The sequence below is a fragment of the Orcinus orca genome, chromosome 10 (genome assembly GCF_937001465.1).
Source record: "Orcinus orca chromosome 10, mOrcOrc1.1, whole genome shotgun sequence".
Classification (NCBI taxonomy): domain Eukaryota; kingdom Metazoa; phylum Chordata; class Mammalia; order Artiodactyla; family Delphinidae; genus Orcinus; species Orcinus orca.
Window position 1 is genome coordinate 25,438,854 of NC_064568.1, and position 16,467 is coordinate 25,455,320.

At 47.2% G+C, this 16,467-nt stretch overlaps 1 protein-coding gene across 6 annotated transcripts in view; it reads left to right on the forward strand.

Annotated features, from left to right (window-relative positions):
* Positions 1-1,439: 1,439 nt before the first annotated feature.
* Positions 1,440-16,467, forward strand: part of PRICKLE2 (prickle planar cell polarity protein 2) — a 342,455-nt gene continuing 327,427 nt past the window's right edge. For 3 of the 6 annotated variants that reach the window (XM_049715454.1, XM_049715453.1, XM_049715456.1), the window contains exon 1: positions 2,408-2,493. Coding sequence is in view for 1 of the 6 variants with exons in the window: in XM_033424776.2 (XP_033280667.1) it covers positions 1,619-1,660; positions 2,408-2,493 (128 nt within the window). In the remaining 5 variants the exon portion in view is untranslated. Of the gene's footprint in view, positions 1,768-2,407; positions 2,494-16,467 lie in introns of those variants that run through there. The other 3 variants (XM_033424782.2, XM_033424776.2, XM_049715455.1) reach the window with 3 other exon arrangements.

The following is a 16,467-nucleotide window of genomic DNA, read 5'->3' on the forward strand; positions in this document are numbered from 1 at the left end:
CTAGGATTAGGGTGAGGTGAGTTAGGCAGAGATGTGTACGTGTAGGATAGGATCCTATCTTTAAAAGGATTTTCTGTTCATCATGGACTTTTTTTGCATTCATTTTGATTCTTTAATTTATTGCCTAAAAATCTTGATTACTGAGTTTGTGGGCACCCTTGTAAATTTTGCTCCTGAGGCCAAGACCTCACTCCCTTCACCAAACTTGAACTCAAACCAAACCTTGCCCTCGGGGCACTGAAGGTCATCAACTAATACATACAGCGGGGGAGGGGGGCAGTATGGAAGCTGCGTCATCCTCTTGTTTTGGATTTGGGGTACAGGTAGACTGGCCTTGCCACTAATTTGCTGCATTCCCCCCGCCAAGCTGCTTTTCTTCACTCAAGTTCAGTGTCTCATCTGGAAGAACACTAAACTGGGGGAATTATCTTTTTGACACAGACAAGAATGTCTTCTTTTGACAAATAAGTAAACAAGATCATTTCAATGTATGCTACATGCCATATGAGGGAGTGCGTGTGTGAGAGATGTTACAATGGGGGATCAGGAAAGTTCTCTCAGGGGAGGTGGTGAGCTGAAACATCAACGTTAAGTGGACACCGTGGCTTGCAATTTTTTTTTTTTACAGCTGATTTTAATGAGCCCTTAGTTTGTGCCTGTTATAACATGTATAACAACTATTAGGTGTCCCAGCTCATCTTTCTCAACAATGCTGTGAGGTTAGGACTCTTGTTATAGCTTTTAAAATTGATATGGATAAGGAGACAGAAGCAACAAGAAGTCAGTTAATTTGGGAAGATTACTAGCTAGCAAGTGGTGGAAAAAGAATGGGCACGTGGTCACGGGGGATTCAAAGCTTGCCGTCAGTGGTTACTTAATGAGCATCTCCTGCAGAAGTAGATATAGGGCCATTTTTCATCCTGCTTCGTCTCATTTACCAACACTTAGGAAATACTAAATAGATTACACGCATGGTGCAGACTTTTAAAAGAGTCCACTTTGGGGGTGATGGGACTTCGGTATCTTGATCGTGCTGCTGGTTACAGGTCTGTATGAATTAGTCAAAACTGGCAGAACTGTGCACTAAAATGGGTGATTTTTACTGTAGGTGAATTATATTTTAATTAAAAAAACAAAATCTCCACGCCCAACCCTCCACCTCCACCCCCTATCCCAGGTAACAGCAGCAAGGGCCTTGAAGTGGTCCGTGCCTTTAACTTACGTGGCGAGGGTGAGGGAAGAGACTTCGGGGGCGGGCCCAGGTGAGGGAAGGGAGTAATCCCCGGTGGGCCGGCCGGGAAGCAGGGGAAGGGAGAAACTAGGCACAACTGGGCGCCCCCCGGGGAGCGACGGGAAGGGCCCGTGGACCGCGGGGCGAGCCCGGGGAGGGCGGGGGGATGCCGGGAGAGAGGGAGGGACCTGCGGGCGGGAGGGCGAGAGGCACAGGCGAGGGAGGAGGGCGAGGCGTGTGCTCCGGAGCCAGCCTGGGGCTGCGAGGCGGAGACAGCCCACCGGCCGCCGAAGGTGCCCGCCGAAGGTGTCCGCCCAGGCGACCCGCCCTCGCGGCCGCGGTGCGGACGGACCGACGGACGGCGCTGCTTGCAGGAGGCGCCCGGACATGTTCAGCCGGAGCTCCCGGAAAAGACTCTCCAGCCGCTCGGTGAGTGTGCCCCGCCCGAGCGGGGCCAATCCCCGGGTACCCCGGCCCTCCGCGAGCGCCCCAGCCCAGACTCCTTCCGCCCGGCGGCCACGCACCTGTGGCCCCAGGTAAGCCGGCCCCGCGGGCGGGGGTGTGGCCCGGGCGCGCGGGACAGCTCGTAGGGGCAGACGGGGTTAAGTCCGGATCCCGAGTCCCGGGGAGAGCCACACCGGGAACCGTGACCCTGAATGTCACCGCCCCCCGCACCCCTCCTTCGCCCCTTCCCTTGAGGCAGGTCGCATTCCCAGCACCCAAGCTCCAGCTTCTTGGAGCTCTAGCCGCGGACTTGACTTTGGGGCTGTTTTTTGGGGTGTCCCGTGCTGCCCCCTTCCCGGGAGCCCTAGCCTGGTCTAAGGCGAGCGCGCTATGGTCGCTTCTTAGGGACTCTGGGAAGCAGAAAGGTCTTGCTTTTGTTTCTTAGAAACCCGTGACCAAGGTGTCTGGGGGAGACAAAGCCCCAGCCAGGGCCATTTCTTGGTGGCTTGGTGCCCACGCCAGAGACAGCCCGCCTAGACTTCCCCAGGCGAGAGACCACCCCAGGGGCACCGGCAGCGCCCCACCCCAAACCCCCTACCTCGGAGAGGAGCTTCGGAGTCAAATCAGAGGAGGTGGGGTGGGAGAGGCAGGCCGTCCCGCCTGGGTCACAGTAGGGCTCTGGAGGGAGCCCCGGCGGCGGAAACATGCTTGTGTTGTCTTTTTGTTTTGAAGTTGACCGGACTGGGGCGGATTGAGAGAGGCCAGCCATGTAACGCCTGTGGTGACCAGTGCCCAGGGTTCGCCTTGCATAAATGGAGGTAGGACCCCTTACATGGGATTCCTAAAGACACACCACTGCAGGGGGGAAATCTATACATATATGTCATATATGTGTATATAGGAACACAGGCACATTTTTTGCCTTTTAAATTCACGCGTAAGTCACATGGAAAGAATGCAAAGGCTGTTCTTTTAATAGTGGGACTACATCTGCTACAAATATTGAAGGTGGAAGTGGTGACCAGACACTGAGAATGCAGGAGAGCCGGGCTCAGGCTGCATTTCCCTGATGTGAGAGTTTTGGGTCTTTTGCACCCACCCTCTGTGTATCTAAGTCACTCTGTCCCAAGCGATTCAAGGCACGACAGTTTTTCCAAGTGCCGCAGTACAGCATGTGTAGGATTCCTGGGACTAGCTGGTGTTTTCCAATTGTGTTTTTAATTCAGCCTCTGTAACTCTGGGTCCCAACCACAAATCCACCACTGCCTGCCTGTGCTGTGTCAACCCTCTTCGGTGGCCAGATGTTTCTTATTAATGTGCCGTGAATGTTGACTTCCAGGCAGCTCCAGCCTGGATTGGAATGATTATGTTTGGGGGACAAGGGATCTGGGTGCCCTCCCAGTACATCTGGCTGCTGGGGCTCCGGCTGGGAAAAGTTAGGGTGCAGGCTTACAGGCCTTCTGTTTGGCTACATAAAGAGAAGAGATGGAGCCTTCTTGGCAACTTCATGAAAAGGCCAGAGCCGTTGCAGGAGAAAATTCTGCAACATTGGAACCCTTTCTCTCTTTGCTTAATGCATCTTCCTGCCCCCCACCCCCATGTCCCTTTGAAGAATGCTGTTTCTGGATACTGGGGAGAAAGGCCTGCCTTGATTTGGTGTGGTGTGGTTTGGTTTTTTCCCCTCTGTGTGTGCTTCTCTCCTTTCTCCCAGTTGGTCATGTGTGCTGGGCACCCAGTTCTAAGGAAACTCCCAACCGGCTCCTTCAGAAATTAGATGCTTTTGTTCCTGCCTCTGATGGGTCTGGCAGCCTCTTTGCCTTTGTTTCAGGACACTGAGTGCAGCCCTTATGGCTCCCTAGCATTTAATAACTTCTGTGGCAGAGGCCGGGCCGGGCGACCTTATAAATATATAATGCGCAGACGTAGGCATCCATCAGTCCTGCCAATGTTGTAGCCCAGATAGGTGTGCTCTGGACTGGCCCCTGGTGTGTCCCCAGTGTGAAAGTGGCGATACATGGGAATAGGTGCAGAAGCGTCATTTTTTTCAACCCGATCCTGTGTGACGGTGCTGATTGCTTCCTGTATGAACCATCTTGTGCTCTAATGGGGGTGGGAAAGGCAGAGTGATGAACAGGAGAGTGATTTCCGGCTCCTCTCCTACTCTGGAGCCTGTGGGTCAACTTCTGACCAGAGGCCTGTGGGGCAGTGGTACAGTGTGCGTGTGTACCCAGGTGCCCCTCCTTTTGGTCTCTATGACCTCTGACCTCCAGCCACTCTCCCTAGTTCTCAGTTTCCCTCTTCCGTGAAGTGGGAATAATTATGGTACTTAACCTCACAGCTTTATTGTAGGGATGAAATGAGATATTGAAAACACATTGTTCGCTCCATACCAGGCACACAATAAACATTAGGTACTTTTTTTTTTTTTTTTTTTTTTTTTTTGCGGTACGTGGGCTTCTCACCGTTGTGGCCTCTCCCATTGCGGAGCACAGGCTCCGGACGCGCAGGCTCAGCGGCCATGGCTCACGGGCCCAGCCGCTCCGCGGCATGTGGGATCCTCCCGGACCGGGGCACGAACCCGCGTCCCCTGCATCGGCAGGCGGCCTCTCAACCACTGCGCCACCAGGGAAGCCCAACATTAGCTACTTTTGTCAATTATTTTTAGCTTCCTCTCGGCTGTTGCCCTGGAGGAATCATAACTAGCTCGCTCGAGGCTGCTGGGCGTCCCCCGGTCACTTTAGACTGTCATGACCACAGCTTCTTAGAGCCCCTTAAGCCTTTTTAACCCAGCTGGTTTTGTGAGGGGAAAACGAGCGTTTGATTTTCAGCCCATTATGGAGCCTTTCTTTCGGAAAGAGCCTTTCATGAGGCTGAGATGGGTTTTCGTGCAGAAGCAGTTTCTTCACTAGCAGCAGCAAAGCCTCCATGAATGCGGTTTTTATGGTGTTTCCACCCATTGCTGGAAAGGAAGCAGATCCTTTTTGCCCCCTCCTTTTCCCTCATGGGCATGTTTTGGGTGACCTTTGAGAGAAGGGGGACAGCCATTTCTGGGTTAGGGCACAGTATTCTTTTTGGCAGTTTGAAATCCACAGTATGCTCCGTTTCTACTCCTCTGACTGGGGGGGGGGGGCACTCTGAGCCCCTGGGAGAGACAGTTGTATCCGGATAGGAGGAAAGGCTAGCCTGACACAGGCTGAAAGGCTGCCTTCGGTCTGTTGCAAGGAGACCAAAGGCCTTTGCCCCCAAGTACCAAGGCACACTAGATATTACGGCTCATGGGTGTCAGCTCGTCCCTCTGCTTCTACAGGCTCCCCCTCCCAACCATTGTCCACACGGCAGGCAGCTCCTAAAAGCAGAATGGCCTCGCGTTCCTGCCTGCAGCACTGAAGGTACTGAAGTTCTTGGGAGGAAGCGGGTGGTAAACAAACTTCACTTCCCTTTCTGGTGTGCTGGAGAGAGCTGGGGCTTTGAAGTCCAGAGAGAGCAGGGCTGTGGTCTTGCTCTGGTTTTGCCAAGCTGTGTGACCTTGGGCGAAAGACTCAGGCTCCCTGAGTTGCATTTTCCTCAGCCGTCACGCTGGGATCTCTCCGCTGAACAAATATTTGAGGGCCTGCTGGTGCCAGGTGCTCCGCTGTGCCGGGGATACGGCAAAGAACGAAATAGACAGGATTCCTGCCCTCATTCAACAAATAATTACAATTTAGATAAGGTGGTCCAGAGAGGACTCTCTGAGGAGGTGACATTTGCACAGAGACTTAGATGAAGCAAGGGAGGAGGGTCCTGTTGATTCAAACCTGAGGCAGGAACCGGCAGCATCACCGTCTCACGGGAGCCGGTTAGAAATGTGAAGTCTCAGGCCCTGCCCTGGACTTGCTGAATCTGACTTTAGGCCTTAACAAGATCCCCAGCTGATTCATGTGCAGAGCAAAGATTGAGGAAAGCTGAGCTACAACACCTGGCACCGCTTCAGCCAGCTGGCTCTCCGCCCTCTGGGGCTTCTGTGTGTGAGCAGAGATGCCTACGGTTCTGTGGAGGGCTGTTATCTTTTATGGAGATTTTCCTGAGGACTCATTCTCCTCCCCCATTTATATTGTCACCCGCACCTTTAGGTGGCAAATGTGGGGATTTTTAGGATTTCTAAAAAAACAAACAACAACAACAAAACACACACAAAAAAACAAACCCCGCAGGAGTTCCATGTGTTGGAGAGGGCTCATAATCGCCAGCCAAAGCACTCTCCTCCACCTGATGTAGGGCAGCTGGGGAGCAAAGATGGGCACTGCTCCCTGCAGGTGACCTGGCCCCAAAAAAGCTGCCCCTCCAGGCAGCCCGGGACAAATCCCGCAGTGGCCAGGCTGCTGAGGGAATTCTCATTAACAGGAAGATTAAGGCATCTTTGTGGACTGTGGCCAGAAGAAAATCATTAATAACTAGGCACTTAGTGTACTCTGCTTACGAGACGGCTTTCTGAGCGGGGATTAATTGGACTTGCTTGTGTGTACCCACTTTGAGCAGGAGGGGGAAATAGCCGTTTTTACAGGGACGATTTGCCCTGTGAATGACTAGGCGCTGAGGACTCGAGATGATAATAATGATACCAAGGCAGCATCAGCAGTGACAAGGCTGTGTGTGTACTTACTCTGTCCAGAGCTGTCTCCCCGCATTTTTATTGATACGTACATTTCTGTTGCGTCCTCACCAGAACCGATGAGGCAGATGTGGTGATTTTCCTGATGAGAAACTGAGGCTCACAGTTGTTCAAACGGTGGCCCAAGGTCTCCTGGCTACTGAGAATGAAGCTAGGATTTGGCTCTAAAACCCAGGCTGGTTTCCCTGTGACTCCCTGCCTCTTGTGACTTCTCTATTCTAAGGCAGAGGTCACGGACTAGAGGCCCTGGGCTCACATCCAGCCTGTGGATGGGTTTTGTTTGGTCTGCACAGTGCATTAAATGAGGGGCTTTTTCTAACATGAAAATCCAGGTTTCCAGCTTCTCTTGAAGAATCCAAAGATGTGGTAACATGGGGCCGACTTTCCTATGTGGCAGCACACAAGAGGTCTCCCTTTAGATGGGTGTGACCTTGACTCACCCTAGCCACCAACATTCCAGTCGCATTCGGGGACCTCTTTAAACACTTAGGTGACCTGTCAGGTCCTGGAAGTGATTGGAAATTGTGAACCCTAAATGAGTATTCTCATTTCTCCAAAAATCATATTAAAAAAATAATATCTTCTGTCATATTAGCTGCCATTGTTAAAGCGTTGACACTGCCAGGGGAGTGTCTCACATGCTTCCAATCTTTCACTTGCAACAGTCCTTGGAGTTGGGTGCAATTATTTACACCCCTTCTGATAGTTAAGGAAAGTGAGTCTCAGGTTAAATAACTTGCCTAAGGTTCTGCAGCCCTTAGTCAGTGGGGCTGTCTGACTTCCAACCCTGTCAGACTTGAAAATTCTGTGTTCTGGACCAGAAATTCTCAAACTTGGCTGGCATATGAATCACCAGGGGATCTTGTTCAAATGCAGATTCTGATTCAACAGGCTTGAGGGCAGACGACTAAGATGCTGCATTTTTTAACAAGCTCCCAGGTGATGCCGATGCGTCTGGTCCTGGCACATACTTATAATAGGAGTTGGCAAACTCCTATTTGGTCCTGCCGGCCAAATCAGACCCTTCACCTGTTTCGTATGATTCATAAGCCATGCATGGTTTTAACATTTTTTAATGGTTGGAAAAAAAATCAAAAGAATATTATTTCATGACATATGCAAAGTCTATGAAATTCAAATTTTAGTGCCCATAAATCGTTATCTGAACAGAGTCACTCCCACTTATTTATATATTGTCCGTGGCTGGTTTTGACCTACGGCAGTAGAGTTGGGTACTTGAAACAGAGAATGTACAGTTTACAAAGCCAAAAACATTTACTCTGTCCATTTACAGAAAATGTTTGCCGACTCCGGGTCTGTACCGCTAGTAAGGGAATATGCAAGTAGCTTCTCTTAGTTTTAGAAGAAAGGAATCTGAGAACCTTTTGGGAGGTTCAGAGCTAAAGGAAACATCCCCTCCAACCTGGTTGAGAATGGTGCTGAAATCAAAGGCAACCAAAGAACCAGGGAACAGACTAAAGCCATTTCTGAAGGGCATGTGGAGATGAGGCTGGCAAGACCGGATCAATGAACCGCCGGTGGATTCTAAGCTCCTTGTAATCCCTTTAACGTTTCAGCTTTGCTGATAAATGTAGATTTGACTCTTGCATTAAAAGGCTGGCTTTCAGAACAAGCCTCCCGGAGTTGCACTTTGATGAGCGGCTGATATGGAAAGCCCAGAGCAATGGTAGCCTTGTGAAGTCATTTTAATTATGCAGAGTGGTTAGTCTGGGGACAACGGCCGCCTTTCCAGGCAGGATGCTTGGCCTCTGAGCGGCTGTTCCCCAAGCAGCGCTCACTGGATCAGCCAGGACTGCGCCTTGAAAAGCATCTTTCCTTAGTTGCCCTGGTAATTGTGTTGATTGATGACTGAGGTGGTAACTTGGGGAGATGCTGGCCTGGTTTCCTTTAGTGGTTGTAATTTGGCTGAGAAATGGGTTCCCACTGATTTTTTTTGCTTGGGCAGGAAAAACCACTCTGTCTCAGTCAACTGGTGTGCCAAGAAAAGGGGAAAAAAAGGAGGTGGGGTGCGTGTGCGTGTGTGTGTCCACGCGCTTGCGCCTAAGAAATTCTTGGAATCCTCTAGGTAGGGAAAGATGCTTAGCAGCTAAGAGATGCTGGTTGGCTCACCTTCCTTATGTCATTAGCATTTGATAATATGCCCGGTAGAAGCGGAAGCACCTAAATAAAGGTTTTTCTTTTGAGGAAATATGTATGTTCATCCCAAAGTATCTGTATTATCTCTGATTTTGAAATAAGACATGGCTATTATGAAAGATTTAAAAATCACAGGCTTCCCTGGTGGCGCAGTGGTTAAGAATCCGCCTGCCAATGCAGGGGACACGGGTTCAAGCCCTGGTCCGGGAAGATCCCACATGCCGCGGAGCAGCTAAGCCCGTGCGCCACAACTACCGAGCCTGCACTCTGGAGCCTGTGAGCCACAACTACTGAGCCTGCACTCTAGAGCCCGTGAGCCACAACTACTGAGCCTGCGTGCCGCAACTGCCGCAGCTCGTGCGCCTAGAACCCGTGCTCCGCAGCAAGAGAAGCCACCACAAGGAGAAGCCTGCGCACCGCGACGAAGAGTAGCCCCTGCTCCGGCAACTAGAGAAAGCCCACGCACAGCAACGAAGACCCAACACAGCCAAAAATTAAAAAAAAAAAAAATTACACGTAATTTCAATTTTAAGTCCATAAATAAAGTTTGAATGGAACACAGCCATGCCTATTAATGTAGCATCATCTACGGCTGCTTTTACAGTCGCAGAATTGAGTAGTTGAGACAACCCTCATGGTCCACAGAACTGAAAGTATTTACTAGCTGGCCCTGTACAGAAACAGTTTACTCACCTCCACAGCTAGAAATATATGTTGTTTATGGTTTGGGATTTATTTCTTTAGATTCATTCAAATGATTATTTATTAACAAGATTTTATAGAAAATACACATTCCACATATGGTCTTTTATAGCTTACTTTTTTCTTACTTAGAAATACGTTTTAGGGCTTCCCTGGTGGCACAGTGGTTGAGAGTCCGCCTGCCGATGCAGGGGACACGGGTTCGTGCCCCGGTTCGGGAAGATCCCACATGCCGCGGAGCGGCTGGGCCCGTGAGCCATGGCCACTGAGCCTGCGCGTCTGGAGCCTGTGCTCCGCAACGGGAGAGGCCACAACAGTGAGAGGCCCGCGTACAGCAAAAAGAAAAAAAAAAAAAGAAATATGTTTTGGACATCTTTATATGTCCGTGTATAAAGGACATAAAGATCTAATATATTTATTAGCTTTTAGAATCCAGTATGTGGGTTATCATTGAATTAAATATTTTTGGTTCATGGCTGCTTTGGCTGTTTTCCCTTGTTCCTCATTATACACCATATGACAATAGCTTTTCTTATGCTGCCACATGCTGTTGTGGAGCTCTTGTCAAATTGTCCTCCAAAGAGATGTTGCCAACTTCCACCCCCATTCCTTGAAAAATTGGAGTGTATTTGTGTGTTTTCTTTGGGCTGAAACTTTGAAACATCTCAGCTTGTGGAGCAACCTGGCAATTAATCCTTGTTTAATCACCCTGAGTGACAATTTGTAGCTGATGAATAGTGAGAAAACACAGAGCACTGATGTCAGTCATCTTTTTTTTTCAAAACACATTTTATTTGTCTTTAATTCCCAAAGTGATATCCACATTCTGTTGAAAGGTTGTCATTCATCCTTATGCTTCTATTGTTTAAGGTTGGTAGAATGAGGGGAATCTAATGAGTTTGTTATTTTGTGGTCTCAAAAAGCTGGAAGATTATCCTTTAACTCTGCGATTAATGAGTATCCCAGAGGGAATTTCCTGTGAACTGAGGGAGCATTCCCTAAAGGGAATGATTCCTAGGTCATTGAGCATTTTGAGATCAAAAGGATTCTACCTGCATTGTATATGAGAGAGCCATGGGGGTTGAACTCTGGGAAGAAATGTGTATTTCTAGGCAGTGTCATAAAAATTTCTATGAAGCTTGAAAGGGCTGCTGGGGGAGCATTCTAGCTGTGTGGTTAAAGGGACAGGCTTTGAAGATACTTTGCTGGAACTGTAGTCTTGGTTCTGCCTCTTACAGGCTGAGTATCCTTAGGAAAGTGACTGTACCTTTCTGAGCCTTTCTTGGTTTTCTCATCTGCAGTGTGGGAATAGTACTACTTATTACCATGAGGTTATCTTATGTGGTTATTGTGAGAGTTAAATGGGATAATGTGTGCCTTGTGCCTCATTGGGCATGATGCGTCACGTGGGCTCCATATATGTTTGTGGTTGGAAGAAGGGTTAATGGAAACAGAATTAGATAAGAAGCAAGAACACCTGGGTTCACGGCCCTGACAATTGTAGGTTATGTGACAGAACAAGTCACTTCCCCACCATGAGGCACAGCCCTTCACTTGCTAAAAATGGGGGTGATGATTCTTGTCTTAGGGCCTTAATTCAGAAGAGATAGAGTCGAGTCCCCCCTCATGTGAGGATTTAGGGTCTAAAGGAATGAGACTTCCTGGTGGAATAGCAGATTCATATGGCTCATCACAGACACACGTGGGGACATGTACACTTTAGATGAAATGGAGTTTAGAAGAATTGGACCTTATACGCTCACAGTCTCTTTGCTTAAGTGAAATATGCATATGATGTTTCTAAAAACAATTTGCAGCCTATAACAGGAAGACGACAGTTAGACGCTGCCCTTGGGGTCAGTATATGAAAAGGGGCTTTTTTGTGCCTGGCACCCATGAAAATTCATGTCCAAGGTGAAAATCACACATCATCAAGGCAATACTTAATTCATTTTACCCAAGCCTGCTTAATAAGTATGAATTTTTGTGGCGCCTAGTGTGCCATGCTGAACACTTCCATTTACACAGTCACCAGTCCTTCAGCAGAAGCTTCCTTTTCTAAGCCATGAGAAACAAGGATATTTATACAATATTTGAACCCAAGATGATACCCTGGAAACTCCTGAGATAAGATCTGGACTGTACCTACATTTTGTTGACATTGTACAGGATTTAAAATTTTGATTAGTTGCCAACCTGTGATATTTTGGGTAAAAATTCAGATTTAAGGTTTTCTCTGGAATAATGAAAAAATTATGAAAATTTCGGGCAATTCGTATTCCTTCCGTTGTTTTAGATAGAACACACGTGTTCAGCTTTTTCCACAATCCCCACCATTCCCTATTGTTTACCTGACCTGCCTCACCCATTTACATTCCTGGCTTCCCGCTATAGTCGTCTGATGTTGTGACTGCTGATTTGAAGAAGTGAGTGAGGGAATATGTACTATTAGAAGGATGATAAGAATGGAAGATTGGAATAAAGGTGCCACTTGGTGGGAACAGCTGTGCTAATAAGCAAAACATCCAAGCAGCTAAATCCTCCCTGTCCTGGAGATACTCTTGGGATGGAGCTGATATGACTGAGGACCTGCTGTGTGCTTGCCTTCTTTCATGCATCACCTCTTGTCATCCTCAGAACAATTTTCTGAGGCATGTACTTTATCTTCTCCTTTCTAAATCTGAAGAAACTGAAGCCCAGGGAAGTTAGGTAACATGCCGTAGGTCATGCAAATAATAAGTAGTGGAGTCAGGATTCAAAACCAGGTCTTGAGGGCTTGAGATCACAAATTCTTTAACCAAGAGAGACTCTTAAGCTTTGTCATTTTGACCCTCCTGGTCTAAATATAAAACAGTACCTTGGCAAAAACAGAATCTTATATTCTCACTGGCCTAGGGATGAGATCTGACTGTTGTCAGATATCTGAAGAACCCTAGGCTAGTTGGCTTACTTGAGGCTGGGGTCTTAAAGGTGAAACTCCTATAAAATTAGAGGGTGTGGTGTTGAGCTTATTGGGGTATCTGAAAGGTGAGAAATTGAATTAAATATAATGCGATTTCCAGTAAAAGGCTACTTGCAATTTTCTGATCAGATCTGCATACATTAAAGGAGGCTCCATTCAGCTTGTTTATAGCTTTGGTGTTAAATTGGGGCCTCTGGGGAGTTTGTGAAAGCAGGCAGGTGGGGGGCATTCTTCAGAAATGCCATTTGCATGTTTCCTAGAGGAAACATCCACCAAAGGGATCAGTCAAGGGGAGGGAGTTAACAGTGCATCCCTTCAGCAGCCAATTTGAGGTCTAAACAAGCTAAAAATAAAGAAAATGGTCATTATCCAGTCTTTGGACCTGTTTTTGAACTTCTGCTCCCCATTGCTTTAACAGTTCTGACACCATGTTGCAAAATAGACCCAAGCACATTTGACTGTCGGAAGGCATTTAATGAGAACATTATTTGATTTTATGTTTGGTAAACGACTTGGTGGTGCAGAAACTGCTTTCACAATTCTTGAAAACTGACTCATGATGTGTACATGTAACACCCAGAGCGGGTCCTCCAAGTTTGCGTGCTGAGGAATTAGGCCTCCGGGGGACTTTTTAAAAGAATGCAGGTGTTTAATTTCTTCAACTATGAAATGACTCTAATAATATGATTTCTCAAAGTCTTTTGTTCCGCAATCAGGCCCCCAGGAGGGCTCCTGTCATTTGCATCCTTGAGGACTGGGCCTTTGGAGCTTCTCCAGCGACTTAGTGAGTTGTTTGGAAATCATAACGACAGGCTTCTTTCATCTTTAAGAAGTCCCAGATTTGGAGACGAGAGATATCTGGGAGAGTCTCCATCATCTTGGGTCTGGAATATTTGGAGCCACAGGGAAGGACACATACGTATGTTTTCCTTTGCTCTGGGAGACAAAAGCATTTAATAGATGTGTCCACCTGCAAGGGATTTTGGATAATTTTTTTTAAACTTCAAAATCCTGGTGATAACAGAGTTTAAGGCAGTTTTATTTATTATTTTACATTCATTTTGATCCAATTGTTGCATAAGTGTGCAGTGTAGACAATTTGGAAAATTCAGCAATGTCAAATGATTTATTTTTTTAAAAAAAGAGCATTAACTCCATCACATGAAGAGGAAGGTGTATAGACCTCTTAGCTTTAGGGTGTGATTTCCTTCTAGTCTAGTTTCTTTATGGTAGAGTTTTATGTAGTTGTACTAGTTTTCTAGAGCTGCTGAAACAAATTACTACAAACTGTGTGGGTTCAGACAACAAAATGGATCCTCTTACAGTTCTGAGGGCTGAAAGTCTAAAATCAACGTGTCGGCAGGGTTCGTTCCCTCTTCTGGCTCTGAGGGAGAATCCATCCCTTGCCTGCCTTAGCTTCTGGGGACTCTTGGCAGTGCTTGGCCTTCGTGGCTTCCAGACGTGTCACTCCGTTCTCTGCATCTGTCACCACATAGTGTTCTTCCTCTGGGTTTCTGTCCCCTTCTCTTCGAAGGGCTTGTCATTGGATTTGGGCCTACCCTAATCTAGAATGATTTCATCAACTTAATTATGGCTACAAAGACTCTTTTCTAAATGAGATCACATTTAGAGATTCCAGGAGGATGTTTGAAGGGACCACTATTCAACCCATTATAATAATTCTGGAAGTAAAGCATATATATATACACACACATATATATGTAAATATATATACACAGTTTCATATTTGTAAGCAGTGTGTCCAATTTGGACTTTCTAAACGTGGTGTTCTAACTTTCTAAACTGTGGTGTTCTAAACACCACAGTGGTGTGGGAGAGCTGGGCCTTGACTCTGGGGCACCTTTGTGGGAAATACAACTTACTTGTCTTTTCTGGGCCAGTTAAATGTTTGCAACAGGACAGGATTGTACAAGCTGCTCTTAGCAGAGGGAACTCTGAGGTGGAATTTGCTGCCCATATTGATGAATTCAGCTGTCTGAATCAGTTGACCCCTGGGTCACCCTATGAAGTCCATCCATCTTCTTTGAGCTTTTGTTGGGCCTTGCCAGGGAGATGTATAGGAAATGAAGTGGTAGTGTGTGGACAGTTATTTGTGGGAAGAGCTTCTCGCCCTAGGGCCTTTTAATTAATCTCTAGGCTGTATAACCGATTCGCTCTCAGGGGAAAAAGTGGGCTTCCTTAGAAAAGGAAATTCTTCATCATCCTAGAAATAGGTCCCACAAAATCCTGCCGGAGCTGACTCACTCTGTCCTTCCCCCATCCTTATCCCCCTTGTGCCGTGCCACTTCTCGGTAAACACAGTCAGAAAAACTATAACATTAATTGTACTTCCTCATTCCCTGATGTCTTAAATCCAGCATGAATGGATTTAGGCTTTTCAGAATAAATTATGTGAAATAAAAATGAAAGCAAATTATGATTTTTTTATCATCATGTTAGCTATCATGAATTGAACATTTACAATGTGCTAGGGACATTATATTCTAAGCGTGTTTCTTGTAGTCTTATTTAATTCTTGAAACCTGTTATGAGAGAAACACCATCGTCCACGTTGGTTTCATGAGGAAACTGAGAGCCTGCAAGTGAGTTACTTTCCCAAGGTCACGCAGCTAGTTAGCACTCAAACCGAGGTTAAATCTTACAACCCTGACTGCTGTTTGGGCTCTTAAACACCATATTATGGGCCTGGCTCCAGAGGATTCTTATTGATGCTAAACCATAGTTTTCACACTTCCGCATTCATCAGAATCACCTGGAGGGCTGCTCCCCTCCCCCCTCAGAGTTTCCCATTCATTAGATCCCGGTTGGTGCTTATAATTTACATCTAATAAATTAGGTGCTGCTGTTGTTTCTGCTGCTGGTCCAGGGAACACAGTTTGAGAACCGTCAGTCAACACCATAGCCCAGCCCTCCAGGACTTATATAGTCACATCACTTTATCACACCAGATAAACACGATTTCAGTGACTGTCCAGTGCAGCAGTCCGTATGCTTTTTTATCACAAAGTAGTGTAGGTTACTCTTACATGGTTGGTACTGATGTTGAGGGCTAGGAGTTTAGATTGGAAAGAAGGTCCCCACCTCCCACTTAAGCTTTAGTAGATTCTTGGCTTCTTCCTCTTTCCTATCACCATGGAATTTAATAAAGTGGTTTTTAAGCTCTTTCATCAGCTGGAAAGTAGAACCAGCCAAGGTCTGGTATCTGTGAAGATGACTAGAGATTAATGAAATGTTCTAGCCCCACCAGATAGTAAAATACATTATAAGGCTACAGAAATGAAAATAGTATGGTATTGGAGCAGGAATAGATTCCTGTGACAGACTAGAAAATCTCCAAAAATCGACCCACGTATTGTGGGACGGTGGTCTATGGTAAAGGTGACATATAAAAGCAGTGGGGAAAGATTCAATAAATGGTGCTAGGACAAGCAGCTTCCCATTTAGAATAAAAAGAGATTAATCCAAAACTTTTAAAGAACATTAAAATTTGAGGGGCTTCCCTGGTGGCACAGTATAGGGAATCCGCCTGCCAAGGCAGGGGACACGGGTTCGAGCCCTGGTCTGGGAGGATCCCACATGCCGTGGAGCAGCTAGGCCTGTGTGCCACAACTACTGAGCCTGCGCTCTAGAGCCCACAAGCCACAACTACTGAAGCCCGCACGCCTAGAGCCCATGCTCCTCAACAAAGAGAAGCCACCGCAATGAGAAGCCCGCGCACCGCAATGAGAAGCCCGTGCACCACAACTAGAGAAAGTCTGCACGCAGCAACGAAGACCCAACGCAGCCAAAAAAAAAAAAAAAAAAAATTAAAATTTGATTATGGACAAATGCTTTTACAAGTTTAGAGAGTAAAAAGCATATCCAGGGCTTCCCTGGTGGCGCAGTGGTTGAGAATTCGCCTGCCGATGCAGGGGACACGGGTTCGTGCCCTGGTCTTGGAAGATCCCACATGCCGCGGAGCGACTAGGCCCGTGAGCCATGGTCGCTGAGCCTGCGCATCCGGAGCCTGTGCTCTGCAATGGGATAGGCCACAACAGTGAGAGGCCCACGTACCGCAAAAAAAAAAAAAAAAAAGCATATCCAAGTTCAAGCATTTGCTCTTCCTTTTTCTCTTACTTGCCTCTAGCTGCACTGGCCACCTTACTGGTCCCCAAACACAGCAGACGTATTCTCACCTTGGGGCGTCTGCCTTTGCTGGGACCTCCCCCAGGACCGGCCCCCCAGGTATCCATCAGTTTTGTTCCCTTGCTTCCTTCTAGATCTCTCCTCCAATGCTGTTTCCTTAAAGCATTGTTCCTTGAC